Below are 26,482 nucleotides of genomic sequence, written 5' to 3'. Positions count from 1 at the left end.
GAAGTTGCTGACATGTGGTGAGGATCAGATATTGAGCTCTCATCTATGTGCTCTGTCATGAAAGGACAGAGTAACATCTAAGGGGTTTTTCCATAGATTTGTCATATCAGTGTCTAAAACAAGATCCTACAACTTAGAAGCTAATAAATGGTATCAGGACTTCAGGAACCACTAAAATATCTGGTGACATTATATGGTCATAGTATCTTTTTAAATTTACCAAAGTGTTACAGTTTACGTGTAATCTTGTATGATACTCAAGTACAGCTACCTTTCCTCATAAATTGCTTGAAGATATTTCTGCAAATTTTTGGATTCTTTTGTGGTTAGATTCACTTATACTTTTATTCAAATCCAGATGCATAATATATCTTGATGGGGGAGTTAAATGTTTATTATGAAATTTCCAGTGGCATTTCAGAAATACTAATTAAAATCGTCAGTTTGTGTCAATGTAATTTTTAAACATTTTCATATGAAGTAACCAATGTGCATCAATCTTGTTTTTAATTCGCAAAACTAAAATGAGCATTCTATTAATATTTTATTCAATAAACCAATAAAAAATCTGCCTTTTCTTTGCCAAGGGAAATATTTTTCATGTCATATCTATTTTCAAGTGTGAAAATTAGCAAAATGAAATCTATTCTTCAACTCTGTATTTTAAGAAAAAACAGCATTTTACAACAATAATATTAAATACATAAATACAGTACTTACTATTATAATTTGATCTAAGTAAACTTAGTGATTAATGCTAATTTTATCTTGTAATGATTTTTCAAAAGGCTTTGAGGAAGGTTCAGATCTAGAAAGCCTCATTTATGGATAGAAAACATAGTTTTTAAATTGCACTTCACAAAAATCTATGGCACTTAATACAATTTTGTTAATTCTTGGCACGCCAATATTCAGTGGCTAATACGGTTACAGCATTCTTCTAAGCACTGGGAATATGTTGGTGAGTAAACATATTTTACTAATGTAATGGAAATTAAACTTTAGCTAAGATGAGAGAAAGTCAATAACAATCTAAGTATCTACTGTTGTTGATACTAATAGATTTATGTTAATTGAGAATAATTACATTTTAATAAGCACTATAAAGATGGATTATAAAATATTACCAGAAGTTATACATGTGGGAACTAACATACATAGTATAGTATAAAAAGAACAAGTAAATATCTTAAGTTTTTGAGTTTCAGAGTCAATTATCAAATTTATGACTATAATACATCTGAGGAAAATAATATGCTGGCTTTAATTTTACAGTTTTATGTCTATGTATTTTGCGTTTGTATATTTAAAATGTAGTCCTATGTGTTTGCTAGAATTTTGAATTGACCTTTGCTTTCCCAAGCAAATGAAAGCAAATTTACACTGATTGAAAAGTCCAAGAACAGTATGTTTACTGTCTTTTAATTATTTTATGTGAAGTGACAGTAATGTTAAAAGATTTTTCAAATTTTCAAGTGATAATGCGATATACACACCAAGAAAGGATAATGTCCATATTGTTCTTCTGCCTTCTATGACTGCTCTGTCCAATCTGATAGTGATTAGTCACGAGTATTTCATTTATATTTTAATTAATTAAAATTAGATAAAATCTAAAAATTGGTACCTCAGTCTCACTAGCCACATATAAGTTCTCATAGCTACATGTGGGTAGTGGCCACCACATTGAAGAGCGCAGGTATAGAACTTGCTCATTATTACATAAAGTTCTATTGGAGTACTGTTCTAAGATGTCATATTTTTCTTTAATAAAAATCTATGTTCAGTCAGGTGATTGTGTGCCTACCACCCACTCAATTATTTAGATCTCTACAAATGACTTGCTGCATTACATATTTAAATTGCTTATTGCCCAAGAAATTTGAAGAAGAGCTGCCCACACCTAAGTCATAAATACTTTTGAACAAAGTTTTGGCCAGATATCTAAGTTTGGTGCCAAAGTGTGGTACCAACATGACCTTACTATCATTATTGATGACTATTCCAAGGCTGTTCCTCTAGCTTTTCTCCTTCAGGAATAAAGAATGACTAACACATGGATCCAACATTAGTTCTACCCCGTGTCAGTTACCGCAACTGACACTCAAAGCCACATGAGCAATAAAAAACCTGAAGCCATTTGCCATAGGTTAGACCATGACATGAGAACAATGGGAAAGGTGAAAAGGGGAAATAAAGATGTATGGCTCCCTAACTCAGCACCTCACTAACTTTAGCATAGATATGTCCTATATACAAAAAAAAAAGTTAGAAGTTGGGGATAACTGATGTGTAGTATCCTGAATTCTACGTCTTCTTAAAACTTCCCCTTGTTTACAAGGACAAACAACCAGAGAAAATCCTTGACTGTTTCTCCCAAATGGTCATCCTCTGGTGAGAGCCCTAGCCATCACTCATATGTGTGTATCTCTTGGTAATTTACTTGAGCTTGGATTACATTAATGAATGTGAGTGTAGGATAAAATGGCACCAAGCTTCATTTACATGTACAATCTCTAAGGACATAGCACCCAGCATATACGAACTCACGAAATAAGCATTTGTTAGATGAATGAATGCATGAATTAAAAGGCTAATTTCTATTTTAAAAGACAAAAAGAGAATGGGCAGAGTTTTGTTGTTCTTTTCTTTTAATTCTCAGTCTGTGTGGGCATAGGCATACACTGTAATGGTTGACTTAGTTTTTTTTTTTTCTTTTACTTCAAGTAAATTGTCCAGAAAACAATTTCAGAATTATTTTTTAAAACAACTACTGTTTTCTGTTGGGGATATAATAAACTACCATGTCAATCTCTGGTAAAAATTTATAACCTAGTTGTAAACCTTTATTTTCAAAAGAAATAATGACAAGTACTTAGTGTGGTAAGTGTACTACTTATACAACACAAAACGCTACATCTGTCAACACACATATGTACAAATAGACAAAAAAAAAAAAAAAAACCCAGAGAAGAAAACAACATATTATATGAAATGGATGCAACACATTATATGTTGATTTTTGGTTCTAATATCTTAAACTAGTTTGATCTCAAATACACAAAACTGCCTATTCCAGTTCAGGTTAAGAAAAAATTATGGACTTTCTAATAACCTCATGTAATTCAAAACACTTAATCTCATTTGTGATATTTCATCCTAAATTCAAAAATAATCTTTGAATTTGCAAATCCAGGGCAATAATCACAAAATAAGCAAGATGTTATTAAGCTCATCTGAGACGTGAATTCTTTTTAGGGATTTGTAAAATCAAGGAAGAGAAAGTTGGTATTGGCTATGAAATTCCCAAGAGAAGTATTTTTCTTTTGAAAAAAAATGAATACGGAATATTCCTTGCCAAATTAAAAGCTATTTTTTGCCTATTGTTCTGGGAAAGAATTAACTGAACCATTGTACTAAACTTTAACACTTTTGACATATGCATGTGCAAGACACCACTTCATTGCCTATTGGAAGGTAATAAATAACACAGCACTCCCAGAGCTATAAATCTAGTACAGTTGCCCAGAAAATGCATACAGTGCCAGTAAGTACTAAAAATAGTTCCAAAGAGATTGGATTCTAAAACTGATTAAATAAAAGCTGTTTACTCTGTAGATCGAGGAATGCTGAGGGAAAGACTAAAAACTTATTTCTGAGCTTTACCACTGCTTGAATTACCAAGAACCAGTCAGATTTTTGAAATTTTTTTTTCATTTTTTTCTTACTGATACATCTTTGGGCCAGAGAAATGCAAGGACATAGTTTCAAATGGATAAAATTACAGAGATATGGCTGTCTTAGAAAATAGTAGGGAAATAAATTTAATGTTCTCAATACAAATATAATGGGTACTCCAATAAATTAATTTAATTCCTTTGAAAAGTTTATTGGTTTGCTTATAGGCTGCCTACAATTATTGGAGAAAATAGTAACTGTTTCTGAAATATTCAAAATGGTGATGTCATTTAGATTCTATGCACTATTTCCAGAACACTGCTTTCAACATTCATTTGTAGCAATGTCAAGGGAAATACAATAAAAAAAATGGATTATATGCATAATGACCTGATCTGTTAGTCACATATTTGACAATAACCTTGAAGTCATCAAGTCCCTACTTACTTTAAAGTTATATTATGAGAAGGAGAGTCATGTATTTAAGAAAGTACCAACTCTCTTTGGAAGAAATGAACTTACATTAAAATACTAATAGCAGTGGTGTTAATTTTGGCAAAGCCATGCACAAGGTTTAAGATATCCCATGTTTATTTTTCCTCTTTGGTATTTAGCAAAGACTATTTAGTAGAAGAACAATGATATTTGTAGCATATGAGTCTCCTTTTTTTAATGTTAGTTCCCCAAAAAAGTCCTTCCTTCCACTGACTTTTTTTTTTTCCTGATGAAATAATCAGATTTTAACACTAGGAATGGTGTATTTGTTTTACCTCTCTGTCAAAAGAGTAGGTACTCAGGAAGGTCATTGGAAATGATGGCGTCTTGATAGTAAGTTCTGTCTTAAAGGATACTCCTCCTTTGCTTCCATATTTTTGATGCTATATGATAAATATTATCTATTTTTTGTGGCCATGTGTCATTGTCACTATTCTGTGTCCTCTAACTGGGAGAATAATCAAACTACTTGATTATATTCTTTGGGATAAGGATTCAGCTTGAAACATCTTAAGATGTTCACTTAAACTCATGTTATGACCTGGAACAAAGGTTATTTAATTGAAGATGTCAGGGTGGTTCTATCCATGAGAACAGATGGATGTTGAAACAAATCCATTCATCAGGTTTCCATTTTTTCAGTCTATTCTTCACTTAGTTTGGAAGAGCCAGATTTTGACTTTCAGAAAAAAGGGGAAAATCTAAAACCAATGACTAGATAGGAGATATATAAATGAAACTAAAGACATAATCTGATTCATTATAGTAACATCCTAGGAGGAAACCAACCATTTTTACCAGTATGTATAATTCAGCATTCTCTTTCTTACTTGTTCCATTTTCTGCTGTCTCTCTTTCTGCTTTCTGCAGTTTCTAACACTTGCAAAGACTAAGCATGCCTTGTAACATAAAAAATAAAAAAATAAAAAAATAAAAATCTCTTTAATACTAGGCAAATGTTTAAAATACAAATTGGACGTGATCCCAGAGATTTTAGTGTTTTACATTTTATTTGAAAATATTTTCTTTTAAGGAATATATTTTCAAGCATGTGATTTTAATCACTAACTGCTTTTAATTGAAAAGACATGCAAAACAAATGAAATGTCACTCCTAATTGTTGTTAATCAGCTCTTTTTAGCAGCTGCTTCCCCTGTGCTCAAGTTAGATGAGCCAGTTTTCATAAGAAAGCGTGAATACAGTGCATTGACTCACTGAATGTGCCACTCACGCTAGAAGGGACATCAGACATCACCTAGCCTTCCTTCTTTCCTTTTACAAAAAGCACAGTGAGACTCAGTGAGGCTAGGTGACATGCTTGTGATCACACAGCTAGTTTATTGCAGAGCTGTGTTTGAAAGTCAAGTCTCTTGACTTTGAGTTCAATAATTTTAACTAAGGTTATCTCTCAAAAGGGAGGCCTTACTGATGCTGGCAAGAACTCTTGTACTATGGAGAGCCCTTGGGCATGAGAGAATCATCAGGTAATCATTATCCAAAAAGAGCAAAAACAAAACAAAAAACTGTGTTTCTTGATCCCCATTGAGCCATAGGCAAAAAGGTTTCTTCCCTGCTCCCTTCAAATCTACTCTACTACTCTAAGGAGTAATATTTATTGAAAAAAGAAAGCAAAGAAATACCATCTAAAATACTAAGAGCCATTATTTCTATACATAAAGATGGGTCAAATTCTCAAAATGGAATTTATCATCACTCTTTCTAAATAATTGATATAAAGTATTTTATATTTTCCAGAAGACTTTCTCAAATTTTTCTTTTAAGAAAGTATATATAGAAGAAAATCCAAGTGCATTTTATGTGGCTGCATACTTCACCTGAAGCTATTGTTTAAAAAAAAGTAAGGTAACCATCTACTGGTTAATTTTAATTAAAATTCATGATCAGGTCAAACCATATAAAACAATTAGTCATCAAAAAACTGAAAATATGATCTTTCATTAATAGACACTCTTGCAAACTTGATTGCTTATTAATATCAGGAACATAAAATTCAAGATGCTTCTAGACCAGTGTGTCAGAGAAAACTTCAGGTAAAGACAGTCAGTAGATAAGGTAAGTCCAGGGGTTGAGAGGAGATACTGTTACAAAATCTAAGGTATTATGAAGACATTTTATCTTTTAAGTCTCAGAGCTTCTTGAGCAGTTATAACCCTGATTGGTTCTATCCTCTGAATTGTGAAAAGTTCTCAACCAATTTCCGTTGAAGTTATTCCTCAAAGCCCAGAAATCTCCTTTTTTCCAAAAGAAGATTTCAGTTTCTATATTATATGGGAAGGCCATTTCTTCTGTGTCAGGGGGTCCAACTATTGATTAACTGGATATCCCAATAAAGATGGTGGCAAATTAGTCAATGACAAATTTGTCCATGGATTACATTCTCTAAGAAATGGGTAATCATTGCAAGAATAGTGCAAATCCTTTGCTTTTGGGGGCAAATGGAGTTTCAAATGGGCAATGATTAATCAGAGATGGCTCATTCTAATCAAAGCCATATTGAATAATTGGAAATTATTAATGCTAATGGTACCGTAGGTGAACAGCCAAATCCTGTGGATGATATATACATATATATGTATGTAACAAATATATTTCATTTGTTAATGAATGTACTGGATATCTCAGTGATCTGGTTTTTGAGAGGTAGGTTGTAGCACAACAGAGTCAGATATTCATGGAGATGGGGTAGGGTTTGTTGGAGGATGGCACAGGAGAGGCAGCAAACATGGGTCTTTTTTTCCCCTGCACATTTCAAACAGACCAAAAGAATATTTTTTTTCCCTAATGAAGGTGAGGGATTGGAAATCCCAGACATGGCTTTCTACAGACTAGACTTTAACTCAAATGCATACTCTTTTTTATTGGAGGTAGGAGTGGGCAAGAAGTGGTGGCACGGGATAGTTCTAATATGCATCTGGGATAAGAGATATTAAAGAGACAAAACAAAGCAGGGCAGACAATATTAGGCCATGCCCAGAGAGGAGTATGTTGTCCACTGAAACAGAGAAAGCTCCAGGTGAGGCTATTATATAGTCTAAGTTATTTTCATAATCCAAGGTCTACCCAGTTGGTACTGACTCCATGGGATACATCTTGAGGCATTAAAAAGACCTTACCTCTGACCCATGCTTTCCTGTGTAACTGAAGGGGAAGAGGAACTCATTCCCATTTCCCTAAGTGTTTTTCTGATTCTATTTTAGAAAGAAGTACTATGTCCTCTGAAATATTTCTGATTCTTTATTATTGTCCATACTTTGAGCAAGATGGAGACATGAAGCCCAAACCTCTCTGATGTCAAGTAATGCATGAGTACCATTTTTTATCATCAAATAAGTGATCATCACTAGAAAATTCATTATTTTCACCATCAACAGTATCATCATCATCATTGCCATTATCCTCATCATATTCATCATGGTTATGATTATTGTAGTAATTTTCATCCTCTGAAGGATACTCTTCTATATCACTGGCACTACCAGTTCCACAGGCCAAGGTAGGTATTTTTTACATAAACAAAAGGAACCAACAAAGTCAAGATAAATTTTAATATCTATTCACTTTGAAAGCTAAAATACATAAACTATTGCTATCTAAGTTATTTATCAGCATAGTATATGACAAAAATATTTTTGCCACTACCTTCTAATAAAAGAAAAATCATGTCATCTTAAAGCAGCTCTTCAACAGGAAAAAAGTCATTAGTGTTCTATAAGCATTACTGTGTTTATGCATTTAACAGTCTTAATCTACTCAAACTTACTACAAGTATTTAATATCAGCAAACATTATGGCTGGCACTGATGCCAGGAGTGATTTAGATTGCTCCTGGGATCAGTTTGAATTAGGAGAGACAATGATATTTTCAGACTACTAGTAATTTTTTTTCCTCAAGTGCATTGAATCACACTCTTAATCAGAGCATCAATAGACTATAATATCTAACCCTTACCCAGAGAATAGTAATGTTTATAAAAGTTCTCCATAATTAATTAAAGCGATGCCTTGAAAGTTTGAACCAGTATTTGTATGCCGTGACATCTAGTAACTATGTCAATCAATCAAACAACTGAAACTTCCGGTCTTACTAAGTTAGTCAGTTCTTTACAGACCCAGTCAATGACAAGCTGAATCAAACTGGTCTCAATTTCGCACATTAAAGCATAGACATTTTCAACGATGAACAGCATTTTAGATAAAATTATTATAGGCATAGGGTCAAAATATATCTTCAGGCCCAACAATACTGAAAGAAAAAAATTATAAAATTTAAGATGTAAGAACAATTGACCATACATAAACTCATTAATAAAAACATTGGCTTAATAAATGCTTCTTTTAACAAGGCAGCCATATTAGTGTTATCAAACAACAATGCAAACTGTGTTCCATCCATATACTGTATCTTCAATTAGTTCTTAATTTGTCTAATACTAGAAGATGTTAATTTTATCCTTTCTTAAACTTAAGAATAACAAACAGTTTTTGCAAAGTTTAGTATTTTAACATTACTAATTATTCTTATACCACCATGAAATCCAATTAGAAAAATAATGATTTTACTAATGAAAAGAATAAACCTTTCTTTACTAGCTGAGCTCCAACAATTTATAACATTTTACAAACAAAAATACTCATACATATTAATATTATCCTCCTAATTTTTATTCCAAGATCAGAAATTAATTTGGCAAAGGACACAGATATTTAACATAAATATTCAACTTATAAAGTGGATTCATTGCATAAGTTAAGATTTTGTTAGTGTTAATAATAAATGTTTTTTCTTGATATATAATGAAACAGAATAAATATTGAAATACCTTTGCATAACTAATGTTTCTCCCACTTGAAATTAGAAGAAAACCACCACTCAAGCTACTCTGCTTTATCATTTAGCATGGTGTTCCCCTTCAGTTCCACAGAGAAGAAACACTAAAAATTAATTATGACATTTTGCAAACTATAAAAAGCACGATTACTTCATAAAATCTCTATCAAAGGATTAGGGTGTGCTAATGTTTTTCTACTTACAATCCCTAAGGTTTAAGAAACTGTTCAAATTGCATTTATTGTTTAAACACTTGTGAAGTTATTTTCTCCTCTGGAAATGCTCATCATTTGAAGGTTTGGAGAAGTGTTCAAAACACCCTGACTTGTCCTTGTGTTACCCAAAAAGGAAACAGAAAAAAAGAGCCCGATTCTTGTCTTACCGGAAAGATAAGATTTACAGATGGGAGACAGAAAGGGTTGTGTAGGAAAAATATTTTAAAAGATTTATTTAGGAAAAGAAGAGTAAGCCTCCAAGAGTGGGAGGCTGATTCAAGGAGGAATCGTGGTGTTCTTTGTCTCCTCTTTCTCTTATACCCTCGCTTAGATGTGCTCTTTTGATTAATTGATGGCTCTTGTCCCTTTGCGCATGTCCTTACCCCTGGTGTACATAGAAAAACCCAAAGGGGTAGCCTAAACCGCAATGTTAATTATACGATGAACACTGGGTCCTGTCTGGTTAAGTCCTTTCTGCTACCACACAGTTGAGGCTGTCAGGTTCTAAGTGGTTTCTTGCTGGCACTCATTTAGGAGTGAAGTCCCTTTATGCTGGAAGTGGGCGGAATGGCATCCTCCAGACCGTCCTCCCTCTCCTCTACCAATCTGCCTGGTGCCCTCACTTATCTAACTACGTAACATTTGGAGTTACTAAAAAGGACAAAGCCTGCTCGTACCACACTAGGAAGGGTGGGCTAAAGGAGTAGTTATCTGCTTAGGCAACCCTGCCCCTCCCCCACACAGGGACTATTTAGCAAACTAAGAAAATATTTTTGGTTGTCACATCTAGGCAGGGGGTTGCTACTGGGACGTAGTGGTCAGAGGCCAGGTATAGTGACAAACTTCCTACAATGCCCAGGACAGCCCCAGTCCTGTCCTACCTCATCCCAGCATAAAGAACTGTCCAGCTCCAATGTCAATAGTGCCAAGGTTGAGAAACCCTGGGCCAACAGGATTGAGAATGACAATCTTAAAAGGAAAGGATTACATTATATCTTAATAAAAAGCTTTACTCTGAAATCAGTATAACTACAATTATACTTGTAGTGTCCGGCAAATAAATTCATCAAAAGAGAGTCAGAAATGTAAATGGAAAGAAACTAATCACACATGTACATTAAATTCATTTGTATAAACATCACTTTTCTATGCCAGTAAGCTGACTATAAACGTATTTTTGTACAGACTATCTTATCTTGTGGTTAATTAAACTTTTAATAATCTTGAAATCACTAATAAGTAATATCTAATTTTATGAAAATATAAGTAGTTTAAATGTTTCTAGGAGGAGAAGCTTTTAACTTTGCTCATTTTTATGCTAGGCCATAATAGCAGGAAACTAATTTCTATTTGTCACCAATGGAAGTTCCAGGATTTACACAACAACTTGAAATTACAGGTAGTAAAATCAATACACGTTTAAAATACAATATTTCAATTTAAGTGAATCCAACTAGTGTCTAATGATCAGACCATCTGACTATAGAACTGGGAAGGTCCTGATTTCCTCAGTTGATCTTTGGTTGTCAACTAAAATTTCAAAGTCAAGTGTTGAGTCAGTTTCCAAGACATGTTCTTATTCAATCAGAGTTAAAGCTATAGATGACAAAGAAAAACTTAACACATGGGAAACATTATTTATACATAGAAGGCATTATTCTATTGATCTGATATGAAAAAAATCCAACTATTTTCCACTTATGTTATCTTAAATCTAGTGTTAGTTATTATTTTTTTAAATAAAAATGGTGAGTATACTTGACATGTGACAATATCATAGGAAAAACCACAGTGGTTTAAATAACCAGGTTTTTATAGATATTTTCACAATACTATAATGTCATTCTCTTAGTGATTTACTAATATACAGTCAGTAGACATAAGTTAACAACAAAATATAAGAAATTTTCTATGTCTCATGACATCTCTTAATTTGCATCATATTGAGTCATAATGGATAATCCAGGGGACAGTGCAGGAAAAAACAAGAGCATGACAGCAGAATTATCACTAGCTTCAGTCTACCAGAAAGCTGCTCTAGTTCATCCTTTACCTGTTGAAACAATGCCTTTTCCTTATTCTACTGAAAGAGCTGTCATAAATGTCAAAAGATATGACAATTCTTGACAGTTAAGGATTAGAAAATAAATGCTTCAAAGGATAAAGTTAGTAGAAAGGAATTTTTAGTTTAACACTCTTTTGAACTGGGACATTTTGGGGGTTTTAATCTCCTTTTTAAAGACCTACATTAATTAAAGTTTACCAAGTAAGGTCATAAATAAGCAAAGGTCTTTTCAGTCCTTGTGCATCTACAAGTCTCAGTTTAAAAGGGTGGGATGAACGGGACAAAGAGAGGTACAGGCTTAAATGTAACAGGAAAATATTGTATGTTCTATTTGGAAAGTCACATGTCTTGATAAGATTGTTTTTGACTAAAATGTTCTTAAAATCGAGTACCAAACTATAATGTTCACAAATACATTCTGTAGTATTAATAAGTTACTATGATTAAAGTATGATAATTGAAGAGTGTAGTAAAAATAAGAAAATAATTTATCTTGACTAAAAATTAATGTAAATGTCTTATATGTCAAAGCCAGTATAATATTATATTTCCCCTCTGGAAATCAAAGCAGAAGTTAAAATTGTAGGTATCCACAGCCTCTGTATGTTATCACAGCCTCAGTAAGCCAATAGTTACAAGAAAAATGGCTTAAGGAAACATATATAACTACCAAAAAGGTTTCAAAGTGAATGTAGCTACATCAAAATAAATTGTTACAAGAGGAATCTCTTCATCAATGATGCCCAATGCATTGAGGTGTGTGATACCTACAAAGTCCAATTTGAAATTCCCTCTAAAAATCCCTACTATTGTAAATAAATACACCAATTTGCTTTGACCTACCTTCTTAGAAGATGCTGCTCCTTGTAAAATACTCTATATGTAATGAAAACCAAGAACAAGGATGCTACAACAGTGATCTGAACTAAAGAAGGGAGTTTACTAATAACAGGAAAAAACACCTAATAAAGATTAAATGTATCCCAATTCCATGAATAATTCTGGAATTAAAGAATGCTTTCTGAAACAAAAATGCTTTCTGAGAGTCTACTTTTTTAACTGAAGTATAGTTGATTTACAATATTGCATTAGTTTCAGGTGTACAGTCTGAGAGTCTTGATATACATTTGCTGAAATAGAAATTTTCTTGGTAGTATTTCTTAAGTATTTGAAGAAAAATCGTTGCAACAGGAAAAGATGATTTACTCAAATTTGAATATTAACTATGGAATAACAAAGTACTGACTACAGTTTAGAATGAATGGTTTATACAGAATTATACTCTAGTTTCATGAACATAATATCATGCACAAGAAGTCTGAATATTAAGGTGGTACTCAGGTGATAAACTTTGAAGTTATGTTTTGATTATCAAACTAATTTAATGTAATCACAATTTCTCAAAAATCTGACAACACTGGGATATATATTTTTGAAATGTAGTAAAATCCTATCAATGACAGTAGACTGGTAGACATTTAGTAAATACTGGTTTTAACTTCTGAAAAAGACATTTTTCTCTGATCAAAATCGTTTGTGATTTGGCAAACTGCCAAGCAGTGGAATAAATATACTTAATAAATACAAAATCAAAGAATCTAATAATAAACAACTTGCATTTTAAAACTGCATTACTCTAAAATCAAATGTATACTATTAAACTATTGGATTATTAAACTAACTGAACTCTTTACCACACTTTGCATTTAACTTAATTTTTATTATCACCAGAATTATTTACATTTGTAGCAATTGCTATTAACTGTATTAACTAGGTATTTGAATGTAATTTAATTATTTTTATTAGGAAGTAGGCTAAAATACTCAAGCTATCTCTAAGAAAGGCAAGTTTCAAAGTAAACACACTTGAAATGTGTTTACCAATTTATTGAATTACATCACTTTTTATGAATAATGTCATATAAAAGATCAGTGATGATGATCATGCTCAACTGACTTTTAAAATAGAATTCTCTATCATATCTGGTTCCATGAGTTAATTCACATAGAAAATTTCTGGGGTGAGGGGAAGAATTTAAATTTATCTTTAGTAAAATAATTAGCTTGACTAGAATAGGATCTGGGCACCTAAATTACCATCAGAATATATATGATGCATATATGAACATTTATATTTGTATGTATTTATAAATATATTTAATCCATATTAAATTTATATTTATTAATATGTATATATACACCTTCTGATGGTGACTTAAGTGAGACCCCTTTCACTTTCATAATTTTCCTTATTTGGGGGATAAATTATATAGTTCTTTTCATTTTATGCAACAGAAATAGGTAAACAGAAAACCAGATGAGCATAAAGTAGAGGTAAAAAATACACCCAAAGATACATGTAAGGCACCCAAAGATGATTCCTTTTTGAATCTACAAATGGAATGTGAACTGTACAGGTCAAACCGTTTGTCCACTCTCTGTGAAAATCATTTGAGAAAACAATATTTAAAGTAACTACAAACTTTGCCTAAACAATAATCAAAATAAGCAGCTATCCTTTAGAGAAACTACTGATACCTGAAACTAGGACAGCAAATCCAGTTATTTGTGTGAAAGCACAGATTTATGCAGTCAGGTTTTTTTTGTGGGGAAAAACAATGAAAAAAATCTTTCAACATCACACTAACACAAAATACAAAAACTGCTGTCAGTAAAAAGAATTATCAATAATTCATTGTGGCAATGCACTGCAAATATCGGTGAATCAACTATCACTAACTCATTGGCACAATCACAAGTTAAAGAAAGCTTAACAGACACAGCAGATGAAAGAACTGTCAATAAACTGTGTAGCAAAGCATGAAAGTACTCTGGAATAATTCTTGAGGCTACGTAAGACAACAGTTTATGTTTACTTACAGCCATATCTAATTAATACACTATGCCTTAAAATGAGGGGAAAAAAGAACTCAAAAATAATTGCTTCACCAAATTCCACAGTTGTCTGGTAAAAGCAGGAGGTTACTTGGTAAAATGCTATTCTTACATTAATCAATACCCAAATAAAGCCAGCCACTAACTTGTGAGGTATGTAGAACATTATCTCAGACAGGAGTCAATTTTTTGTCTCAAACCTTCAATAGTCTACATTATAGAAGACCAAACATAGTTAAAATGAGATCACTATTTACAAAACATCAAACAAAACAAATGGGGAAAATTTTTTAATTACTTTTTACTTAAATTTGCCATAATATAATTATATTTGTATAGACAAATATAATTCAAGAAGTCATATCTAATAAATAAATAACCAAAAAATCAGACTTCTAAGAGTTAAAAGGATTAAAACTTCAGTTCTATTAATCTAGCTATTCTGCGTGATTAATAAATAAGCTGGGTTTCTATGTGAGACCTCTAGCTTTATAAAAGTACTTTCATTATACCATTTAGGTATTTGATCTTGAGTATCATTTGAAGGACTAAAGCAAAACTCCAGGCACCTAAATATGCCTGAAAACTCAAGATGGGTTTTCTGGAGAAGATGGATTTCAGAGAAATGTCTAGAATCCTAAAAGCTACAGATGGATAAACTAGTTCAGCCTATATAGAAACCAGCCAACAGTGTTCCAATGAAGTGCCATATACACTTTTCCCAATGAGGAAATTTTCACTTTTCCAGTCCCATGAGTATATCTATTTTAAGGGGCTTTCCCATACCATGACAATGGTCTCCAAGGGCTTGCAAATGAAAGGATGGTCATTGCTACTTCAACTTAGAGTGTTCTAGACTAGGTTGAATGCTAGGATAATGATGTATTTTAGGGGGATATAAGGTGTTGAAGGAGATGTTTTGGCTCCGTAGCTGATCCTTTTAGGAATCACTTCCCTCACAGTAAAATTAAAAGGTTTAAATGCCTCCTGAAACTGTTAAATCTTTAAGTCCTCAGAGAAAAAGCAGTGAGATACCACTAAGTAAAGTCAAGAATATAAAAAGCAACATCAGAACTTACAATCTTTCTGTGTATTCAACCAACATAAGTAGCCTTCGTTTTATATTTATTTATTTATTGAAGGGAGTTGAATATCTGAGTTAATTGAATATTCATTAATTTGTAACTAAACATGATTATATTTCCAGCCCTTTGACAGCTATATGCGCTCTCATATTCATCCATACAATCATTCAGTGACTTAAATAAAGCACTATTCAACTAAAAGTAACCTATAAAGTTTTACACTTCTTAATTTATTTATAATCCATTAAATTCGGTTTCTTATTTATGCATCCCTGAGTTGTTTAGAGCATCACTTTGTTCTTCTGTTAGCTATTTACTTCATTATTTTCCTTATTGACAGCAAAGCTCTCCTTCTCCCCAGCCAAGCTACTTTTAAATAGATGCTTCTAAGCAAACTCTTATCCTCAGAGACTATAATGACCCCTTCATAAACCAGGAAAACATACTAGTTTCCGTGAAAGGAAAGTCTAACAAATCCCCTGCTTGGAAAAATGGTATTTAAAACCTATTTAATTTAGAATGACTAAAAATTAAAAAAAAATTCAAATTTAGCATTACATCTCTCTCCTAGAGAATCCACTGCAAAAATAATAATAATAATAATAATAATAATAATAATAATAATAATAATAATAATAATAATAATAATAATTGTGACTGACTTACAAGGAAAGAAAGAAGAAAGTGGAAAAGCCTTCACTGTGAGAAAAGACAAGATAAGAAATCTTATTTTTTAAAATGGCATATGAATGAGATGTAAATAAAGCAATTCCAGATGGTAGAAGCTGTGTATGAGAAAGTATTCACATTAGCAGTATCAAGAGTCATATGGAGGGCCAGGAGGAGGCAAAGACAAATGAAGAGAAGGAAACATTTGATTCAAGAGGCAAGCTAAAGAAGGTAAATGGTATTTTGTTTGTTTTAAATTGAACTAGGGCCAGAAATAAACATGGAGCCAGTGGCATTGACTGAGAAAGAGAATCATGTTGTCATATTTTTCTCTGTATACATATATAAAATATGTATGAAAAGTTTAGGTGGTAAAATAAGCTTTTTAAAGAGAATAAAGGATAATTGTAAAAAAAATTGGGAAGACTGTACAGTTAAACTGTAGTGCAAAACCAGTAACTATTCTTTCTAGAACACTTTTCTTCAAGGCCTTCAGCAAATTTTGTATCTTTTTCTTATTTCGTTCATTTTTATACCTGCCTGTTAGATAAGGATGGTTTTCATTTTCTCCATTATATGGGAGAGGAATTGGAGGCATAGATAACAAGTTTGAGAATTAAGGTTATAGAAAGGCTCATGTAATTACCACCATTAGCATAGGAAACAGCATGTTCATCAAAAAGATTTTATTTCCAATTTCAAAACTGTTTTGCAGATAAACATCGGCGGAAAGTATCACAGCAATAATTGCAGATCTAGTAAAAAATAAAATATCATAAATTAATGAAAGTCTTGGGTGAAAATCTACTAAAAGTAGATTTAGAAATTTTTACTTTTCTGAAGATATGAAGACTTAAAAACAATTCCATGTTCTTAGTGGCAGAATGACCAATTCAAGATAAAATGTTCTTTTCATATAATAAATACGTTTTCCTCCTTACTATCATTAGTGTAAAAATATACTCCCTGCAACGCCTCTTATTAAGCTCCCTGGAGACAGTGACTATTTTTCAAACATATTTTTATCCTTCAAGACTTTGTACACTGGGCACTCATTAAATATATGTTAAATTTAGGTGACTGGAATTAGACTAAGGTATTAGTTAGTTACTGTTACGACTAAGACAATATTTAGTAGATCAGTGCTCCATTCTTTAGAATTTTACTTCCTTTTATTGAAGAAGCTTAAAATAATGGACTTCTATATTCAAAATAAGCAAAAGGATGAGAAATGTTCATGAGAACGCTCTCCATAAAATAAAATTCCTGATTAAATGAGATCTCAAGGACAAATGTAAATTAGGTTAGATAACCCCAAACTTCATTTTATAATATTCGACTTTTAAATTCTTTGTTTTATTTAATGAAACAAAGTTTAAAATTACTTTTTTCAAAAGGTCATTTATATGTATTTCCTCTTATATATCTTTGCCCTACTTTTCTTAGTTTACCTGCAAGTTTACAGATGTCAACATGCAGCAATTAACATATCATACCATTAAATATTCTTTCAGTGCATTAAAAAAATAGGTTTTTTAATGAAGGGTCATCTAGAATTACATCTTACATTTCATAGCAAATAAAAAATACATGGACAAGCATAGTTTTATTGTTTTAGTTGCTAAAAGATAGAGATTTCTGTGTGCATGCACATGGATATTCTATTCCGATGCACTGAGCTCTTTAGTAATGAATATTTAACATTTTATGGGTAAAACTTGTTATCACATATTTATAGAATAATATTGGTGGAGCTATATTAACTTCTGCAAGCAAAAGACCGATGTATAAAGAACATTTCAAAAATAGTTATTTAAGCTCTGTGTTTTACAATTAAATTGAACCTAATACTTTCCTTCCTCTGTTATCTTCTACCTGCATTCAGAAAGTAAAAGACACCTCAACAAATACATACTAAGATTTAATTTGTGGTCAAAGCAATTTAGTTGATGTATTATGCTACTGAATTATTCACACTTTTTTACTGATTTTAATGAAGATGACTATAAGCTGATAATTGCAAAGGGAGAATATTAATTTCTTTGGTATTTGATTTTGAAGTGAGAACTACTTTTCACATATATTTTATATTTTTTGCTGAGGAATAATTCTTCAAAGACTCACCCAAATTTACATAAAAACATAAAGCTTGATGAAAGCATAAAGCTATATGAATTATTTTATTGATCAAATTAAATCAAAGTCAGGCATTTTCCCCCAAAATGAACCTTATTGCTTTTATCATCACTTATGAGCAAGAAGTTACCACTTCTGGTACAAAAACTTTACCAATCCATCAATATTTTTTTGGTCTAAGAGTGAATCAAAGATCATACTTTAGTTCACTAAGAGTGTTGTTATATAGTCGGTATAAAGCAGTGTAGACAGAAAGAATGATTTATGCTGAACTAACTACCCACATTGGGACATTTATTATCTTAGATTATTAGCATCGATCAGAATTATGGGAACCAAGTAGATCTGTATAACCAAACCTCATGTTTTCATTAAGAAGTTCTATACCAAATAATTTTGTCTTTTGTAAACATATATTTATTTAGAGTTTAGTCATTCCTTTTGGCATGCACAAGATTAAGTAAGCATCAAATTGTTTTTTTACCTAGATACAGTGAACAATAGAATAAAGATCTGTGCCCAATAATAATCAACATAAAATTTTGCAGTATTTCTTAGTTGCTATAATCAGGTCAAAGGGCAGAATGTGAGTAAATTAATCAAACTTGGGGACACATTTGCACCTCAGTCTCGATTTACAAATTTTAGAATTGAGCTATATAAAGTGTCCTACATGTATGTGTTTTATGGAAACTCCTAATAACACGTGTGTCTAATGAAAGGCATTAGTGGACTATGAATATTAACCAGGACTCTGATAATAGCAATGAAGTCAAAAGTTACTTAATCCTATTAGTGTCACACTCTCATTTTAATAAGACCTGACAGCATTAATAAAGATCCATTTATGAAGAGAATGAGTTTTATGTTGTCACTTTTCCCCACTGGAGTGCACTCTGATAATAACCCCCAGCTCTCAGGGACCTAATAGTCATTAGCATTTGATTGTCATCTCTTTTGCTTTTTAACACAGATCAAAAATGTTAAGCTGCACATCACAGTATTCAGAGAATATAAAATCAAGTTATCTTAAACCTTAAATTCTAAAGGAAACTTCAGGTTATAGTTGAAAAATGAGGAAATCACTATATTCAAACTCTTCTGAGCCTTTTTAGAGGCAACGATGCTTTCAAAAGCAGTTAAACACACTCTTACAGCATATTTTGGTGGGGGGATTAGGTTTATTAATTTTAATGCCAGTACTGGGGATCGAGCCTGGAACCTCATGCATGCTAAGCATTCACTCTACCACTGAGCTATACCCTCCCCCATGTTATAGCATATTATGCCTGCAATGGCTTTAATGAACCTTTATTCACTTCTGATACTACACATTACTTTGAACTATGGTTACATATGTTAAAGAAATATTAATTCCTTCAGAATCATAAAGTTTGCTTGCTCTTTGTCTCCACAATATATTATTTGATGTCTCATTCTTGGAAATTGTATTCAAGGTTACCAAATCTAATGGTAGATGAAGTTTTCACAATTTGAATCTTCTAATCCCAGATTTCAAAGTAAATCTAAGTCTAACCTTGGTTGTGTAAATCCAAGCTCTTGATCAACAGGGGAGATGTTTAGTTCTCATCTAGTTTTAAAAGTAAAACCAAATCTATCTTGCTTTAAATAAAATAGAAACAAGGGCTCAAATCTTGATTATGTGAAAATACTCTGTCCAAGATTAAAATTTTGTACTGAGCTTGATGGGAGAGATGAAGATGCTTTATGGGATGGGCAAAAGTGTGTCAGGGCTTTGAGTGGGATCACCAATCTGAGAAAAACTTGATCTTCACGCTCCGTCAGCACAGTCAACCTTTGAAACATCGTCATGCCTGCCTCAAGGGAACCAATCAACATGCTGTCACTGGGCTATTATAGAAATATTACTGCTGATATATGTAAGGGAAGATGAACATCTGAAGCAGAAAATGAAGACACATGTAATATCATTACACAAAATAATTTCCTCTGAGTTCCAACCATGGGAAGAAGTAGGACCCTGTGGTTTATGCACATATCCTGAGTCAGACTGGGTGCTTGAAGTATATCTCTATTTGTGAAACTCCTGGCCTCTCTGACAATGAGACTTAGAAAAGGAAAAAAAAAAAGCTTTATAAATAACAGGCCATCAGAATAATAAAGTGAAAGTTAAAGAGACATTGTAATATCCTACTCCTGGACAACAACTCTGTCAAATACTCCAAGGGTTCAATGAGGTATAGATATAGATATAGATATAGACAGAAGATACATAGATGCAGATAATTATATACATATATATAGTGTACACTAAGATAAGTGTATAGATACTATATAGAATATATATTTTAAAAATATATTATTTAATAACATTTAATACAATAATATATTTATGACATATAAAATATTAAAATGGCATATATAAACACATACACATCATGTGTGTATATGCAGGTGTGTATATATATATACATATAGTTATACATCTTTAGCACAGGTAGTGCACATTAAGGGAAATTATATCAAAATATCAAGGGGAATGAATTCTCATTATAGTATGTCTTCACTTGAAACAGGGAAAATGGAAGATTTCACTTCAGGATGATTTTTTAAGTGGCAATTCACATCGAAAACTTTTATAGATGATTTTTTTTTAGAGTAACTTAACCTCTCAAAAAGTTGAAAATTAACCTTGCCAAGGTCACACAGACAAGTTTTATTTTAACAGAATTTTCTTTGTACTAAGCATAATCACGTCATTAGTTCATGCCTCACTTTCTTGTTTTTCTTCTTTCTTTTTCTTTTTTTCCCCTCTTATTCCTTCTTGTTAAATTATGCACTTGCTGTGATCCCCACCCTCAAGGTTATTTAACTGTCTTTCTGTCTGTCAATCAAATTTAAGAGTCAGAAGACCTTTTTCTGGTTCCCAATTCTATTATTTACTAGTCATATGATCATAAGCAAAATAAATTATTACTGTGAAATGCGTTTTGCAAATATTTAAAATGTGGAATAATAGTGGTTATTATTACTGGTTATGCCAAAGCACACCTAATACCATAAAATGCATAAATTAAAATAAATATTAAAGTTTTGAAGATCAATATTGTATGTTTTGTCTTATGGTACTTTTTATTGTATACATATTGATACATTTATCTAATGCCTCTATTTTCAGTTAATTACCTTAAATTAATTAATATAGAATTGTCGATAGCAAGACACTTTCAAGTTCAAATTGATTTAATTTTCTCTAGAATTTTTTTTATCTCCCCCTCCTTCCCTTTGTTATCTGAAGTTTTCATATAAATTTTATATTTCCTTACTTAAGATAAACTGTGATTTTGCTAGTCTTGTCTATTCAACAACAACGGAACAAGCTATTATTAATTAAATTCTCATCTTATTCTGCAGTATAGATGGTATCTTAAAATAAATTATTATGGTTGGCCTATGTACTTTCAAATTGTAACATTTATTAAAGTTTATGAATGAATCATAACATGTTTCTTTTCTTTCTTTTTATTTAACCTCCCTTTCCCCCCCAGCATACATACCACCTTCATGGTAGGACCTTCTTGTAAGTCAAAGTGCACTCGTTAACCCATGTCACAGCCCTCTGCAAGCCCGGGGCTATGTTCCGTGTTCCGTAGGCATTATTTTTAACAAGTAGTCAGGACAGTGTTTGCCCATGGGGTCATACAAATGCCCAAGTACTTTAGATACATCATATAGTTCACTTCTGGCTTATTACACATTCTAAAACAGAATGAAATTTTAGAGCATGTCTATTTCTAAGACTCATCTAGTCAGCCTGTCTTTCTGTCACTTGCTGACAACCTTTCAAAGAAATTCAAATGAAAATAGACTTAACAAACCTAAATTATGCTAGTAGGTTTATTTGTTTTATTTGAATTTGTTAAGCAGCTTTCAAGACAAATCAGAAATTCTTGAAAGTTTGTTAAGCTGCCCTGAGGGAGACATGACAAAATTATTCTTTTAGTAAAACACTGCATTTCAAAATAACACAATTGTCAAGACAGTTGAGTGGAGAGATCCTATTACTAATTCCTAATTTAAATTTGGTAAGGTCCCGTTTTCATTTTAATATGTCAAGTTTTATTTTCTTAATAAACTGTTTTTCTTTGTTTACACTGTGCTGTCCAATATGGTAGCCACCTACCATATGTGGCTATTAAAATTAAGGTTAAGTAAAATTAAAAAATCAGTTCTTCAGTAAAACTAACCACATTTCGAGTACTCCATAGCCACATGTGGCCAGTAGCTACCATATTGGACACCATAGATTATAGAACTTCCATCATCACTGCCAAAAGTTCTATTGGACAGTGTTACTTTAGAAATAGTACCCATTCTGCTACACAACCTACTATTTAAAGTGATAAGCCTCACATTTCTAATAAGTCAAATGTTTCAAAGTATCTCCAAAAATCTTCTAGGCAGGTGTATCTTCCCTCTACTTAGTACTTATTCTTCCCAATTCTGCCCCTGTGACATTTATATCATCATCCTCACATAATGATTGAAGAAACTAAGGGTCAGAAAGATTAAGCTGGAGGTAGCTTGTCTAGTCGGTGGTAAGCACAAAATTGTAATGCATTTCTTTCTGACTCCTGTATATTTTCCCATTTCATCAGATAAGGAGACCCCATTGCAGGGACCTTACCTAAAAATGCTCATTTATAAATCACCCATCCTTTTTCTGTTTTTACTTCTTTTTTTCCCCAAGAGAAGAAACTATCTCTATTTTATGAAAAGAAGCTATGAACATACTTCCAACGAGCATCTATATGGAATGACCTCAAAAATGAAAGACGACCCAGACCCTAATTCACTAGGCGTTACAAAGTACAACTTGACTGAAAAAATGACACATAAATCCATTTTCCATTTATAGCAACAAGAACAACAACAAAAGGAGTAGGTATAAGGGGAAAACACTTAAAATATGCCCTAACTTCCTTGACCATGTAAAGTAAAAATCTCTGTACCTCCCTTTATAACTCAAGCTAAAGTAGAAAAGTGTTCTGTGGACTAATAGTGTTTTGGAGTAAAAATCTCTTGTTCTGAGCTCACACTGAGTAGTATCTTTTCATAAGAAATTATACAGCAGCACAATTATAATGAAATACTAACTGCAACAAGAAAAGATGGCGGCTGCAGAATTTAACTCAGCCTTAATAGATATTCTAATGCCTCTCTTTATACCAAAGGGAAATAACCCATTAGCTACTTATACTCACACACAAATTTGTATTTCACTTGAAATCACTCAAAAGATCTGCAGAGTTTGATTCCTGAATGTATTTATAAACAAACAGATCTTCACAACGTATCAGTATCATCTCAGAAGTTTTCCAATATTACACATCCTCCAGGCTAAAACCTCCAGATGATATACATCAAAATATATTATTTATGTGTTCTTTGAATACTTGTTTAACATTGGTCATTATGATAGTCATAATCTGGTAGTGAATAGTCAGAAAATGTTCATAAAACTTTGAAAATCCCTCGACTACATCTATATTATATCTGCACACGTGTTCTTTTCCACATTTGCCAAGATCATTCAAGTGAATTGTACTATTTCACATGCCCAAGTCTGAGTTTTCCACATACCAGATTGGTAATTAAAAAAGAATCACCCATTCACTTGATAAATGCAGTCCCTCTGAACATATTTCAAAGAATATCAAATATTCCATCTATTCTTCCCTTTGCATTCCCCACCCCAAGACCCAAATCAAACCAAAACAGGTTATTCAGGTTAAGCAAAAAATTTTGGCTAAAAAACTTACTTACCCTTTACAGGAAATGTTCTGTGTTTTCAAAGAAGTGGAACAAAATGAAAATATTTAACACTAACAACACCCAGCTAAAATTTAATCTCATTTTGTGACTCAAGAGATGCTTAAAGATCTTACCTTCATTTGAAATCAGCATGAAAAATATTTTTCATGTTATTCTATACATGTGTAGAAATGCTAGCAAGAAAAATGTCCAATTCACCCCTCAAATAAATTTATTTGGCATCTTTTCAAATGGCAAGACAGAGCTTTCTGTCTAAAATAACCTCTGAGAAAAATGGATAGGTTTGTGGATTCATTCTTAATGTTAGATTTGCTTCTTTAGACCAAATTTGAAGCAGAATCATGACCAGACAGATTAAAAGTAAGATATTGGGTAAGTTATTGATTTGTAAGCAGCAGGGCTGAGCTCCTGGTCTGACCCCTATAGTAGATTGTTAATGGCAATGCAAACAACTGCTTGAAAACGAATATACATAAAGTGAAGATTCATAAACTCCCTGCAAATGCAAAAACTGCAATGATAAATTTTCTCCACTATGCTTTGGTTCAACTTTGAAAAACTGTGGTGGGGGTTGGGTAGAGCTCAAATGGTAGAGCACACGCTTAGAATGCATGAGGTCCTGGGTTCAATCCCCAGTACCTCTTCTAAATAAGTAAATAAGTGAACCTAATTACCCCACCCAAATTAAAAAAATAATAATAAAAGAAAAACTGGTGATGGCTTACTCAAAATCAGAAGTACACTGAGATCCTTTTTTTTTTTCATTCCTTAAAAAATGAGCTCTCTTCAACAAAGTATTTTTAAAACGCACCTTAATTAGTTGGTAGTTCTGAACTCCGTTTATTCCTGTGTCTGGATCAATGGCCGCTGGGAGAGCATATCGAGAGTTTATAGCCGAGTTTTCTGGGATTGATATGTTGATAACCGTAGCTGGAAATAACGGTGCATTATCATTTATATCTTCTATCAGAAACCGTATCTTAACCAGTCTAAATATTTCATCCGGCAGAACGGCAACCTCCACCTCATAAAAGCAACGCGAGTCCACCAAGATACCAGCACATAATTTCTCTCGATCGATGCGAGCTCCAGTAGTGAAAATCTCACCGGTACCCTCTTCAATTCGAATCAGTGGCACATCCCCGGTCTTGTACACTAGTTTGAACTGCATTGGAGTGGTTAAGGACTTGTCTGGAATTAGCGACAAGTTGAGGTCTTTCAGCAAGTCGCCTATCAGGACGTTTTCTGGCATTTCTTCCCGGATGGTGTAGTTCTTCTCCTGGGCGCCAGACTGAAATACGACGCATGCTAACAGGACCGCAAATATATACGTCCCGGACAACAAGTCCATACCAGGCACAATGGTAATAGTTCTTTGTGTCAGTCCACGGAATACTGTCAAAGAGAAAAGAAAAGAAGAAAGAGAACAGGAAGAGAAAGAAGAAGGACTTATTAAAGCCAAGCATTAAACGGATGTTAACTAAAGGCTCAGTTTTAAATTAAAATCGTTAAACGAAAGTATTAGCACAGTCGACACTGTTAAATACACTAATGACAGATTTGCTTGGAATCTAATATGCATTTTTACATTAAGATGAAAGGTAAATTAAACAAGATACCTACTGCAATTAAGAGACCCAGAGTGCTTCTGAAAGTGTTCACCACCGAGGAAATATATAAAAGAAAATATTATAACAAGATAGCTAAAAGTAATAAAAATGATTTAAAACATTATATTCAGTAGTTAAGGAAAAAGGAAGAGACATTTGTTACTAATCACAAAAATGTAATCATTTACTCTTTGTTATAATACTACTTTCAAATGCAATTCTTCTATGAGCAATGGAGGTTTTATACTATATTCTGTGTGTTCAGCTCGGGACATCAGAATATATATCAATCTAAGAGATTCAGAACGTTGGGATTAAGAAGAGAAGTCCTTTCAGAGAGGAGGTTTGATGTGACAAATGCCTAAACATGGAAGAACAATCACGCGAAAAGGGGATTAAAGTTGTTTTTCTTTGGATGAGAGGAACAAGAATAAAAATAAAATTACACAGGGAGGGGAGGCAACTTCCAGATCAACATTAACAACTGCCCATTAAAGCATTCTGGGGGAAAAAAATGGCTTTCAGGAGAGAGTAAATTCCATATCTTTGGAGGTCCTAATCCAGAAGATGGATCACCAGTTTAGCTCTACATATTTATGATTTGTTAGATGACATCTAAACAGTCCATGAGAGAACTGGACTAAAAGACTTCCCAACTCTGAGAATTTATGTTTACAGACGGCATGAAGTAGCCCATGTGAAAAATGGGTTTTCACAACTACAAACTGGCTTAAGAATTACCCAACTACAAGAAACAGCTTGACTAGGGTTTAAAAATAAGAAAGGCATTTAAAAAGACTTTATATCAAGTTAAAACAGAGAGTCAAAAAAAGAAACAATCTTTCTGGCTGCTTTTCCGGCCCTTGCTATCATTTTTCATTCACTGAAATCTGCCATTTTATTTCAGTTCTCTAGTTCTTCCGAAAAAATTTAGGGAATTTTTATTTCTTTATAATTTGCCAATTTTT

The 26,482-nt window shown here is 32.6% G+C and overlaps 1 protein-coding gene across 6 annotated transcripts in view; it reads right to left on the bottom strand.

Moving 5' to 3' along the window:
* PCDH11X (protocadherin 11 X-linked) overlaps positions 1 to 25,356 on the bottom strand; it is a 542,639-nt gene extending 517,283 nt beyond the window's left edge. For 5 of the 6 annotated variants that reach the window (XM_032475982.1, XM_032475983.1, XM_032475984.1 and 2 more), the window contains exon 1: positions 24,716 to 25,323. In XM_032475982.1, the coding sequence (XP_032331873.1) occupies positions 24,716 to 25,255 (540 nt within the window). In that variant the 5' untranslated portion in view covers positions 25,256 to 25,323. Of the gene's footprint in view, positions 1 to 24,715 lie in introns of all 6 variants that reach the window. The other variant, XM_032475985.1, reaches the window with a different exon arrangement.
* Between the last annotated feature and the right edge of the window lie 1,126 nt (positions 25,357 to 26,482).

The sequence above is a fragment of the Camelus ferus genome, chromosome X (assembly GCF_009834535.1).
Source record: "Camelus ferus isolate YT-003-E chromosome X, BCGSAC_Cfer_1.0, whole genome shotgun sequence".
NCBI lineage: Eukaryota > Metazoa > Chordata > Mammalia > Artiodactyla > Camelidae > Camelus > Camelus ferus.
This window is presented reverse-complemented; position numbering and strand designations above follow the sequence as displayed.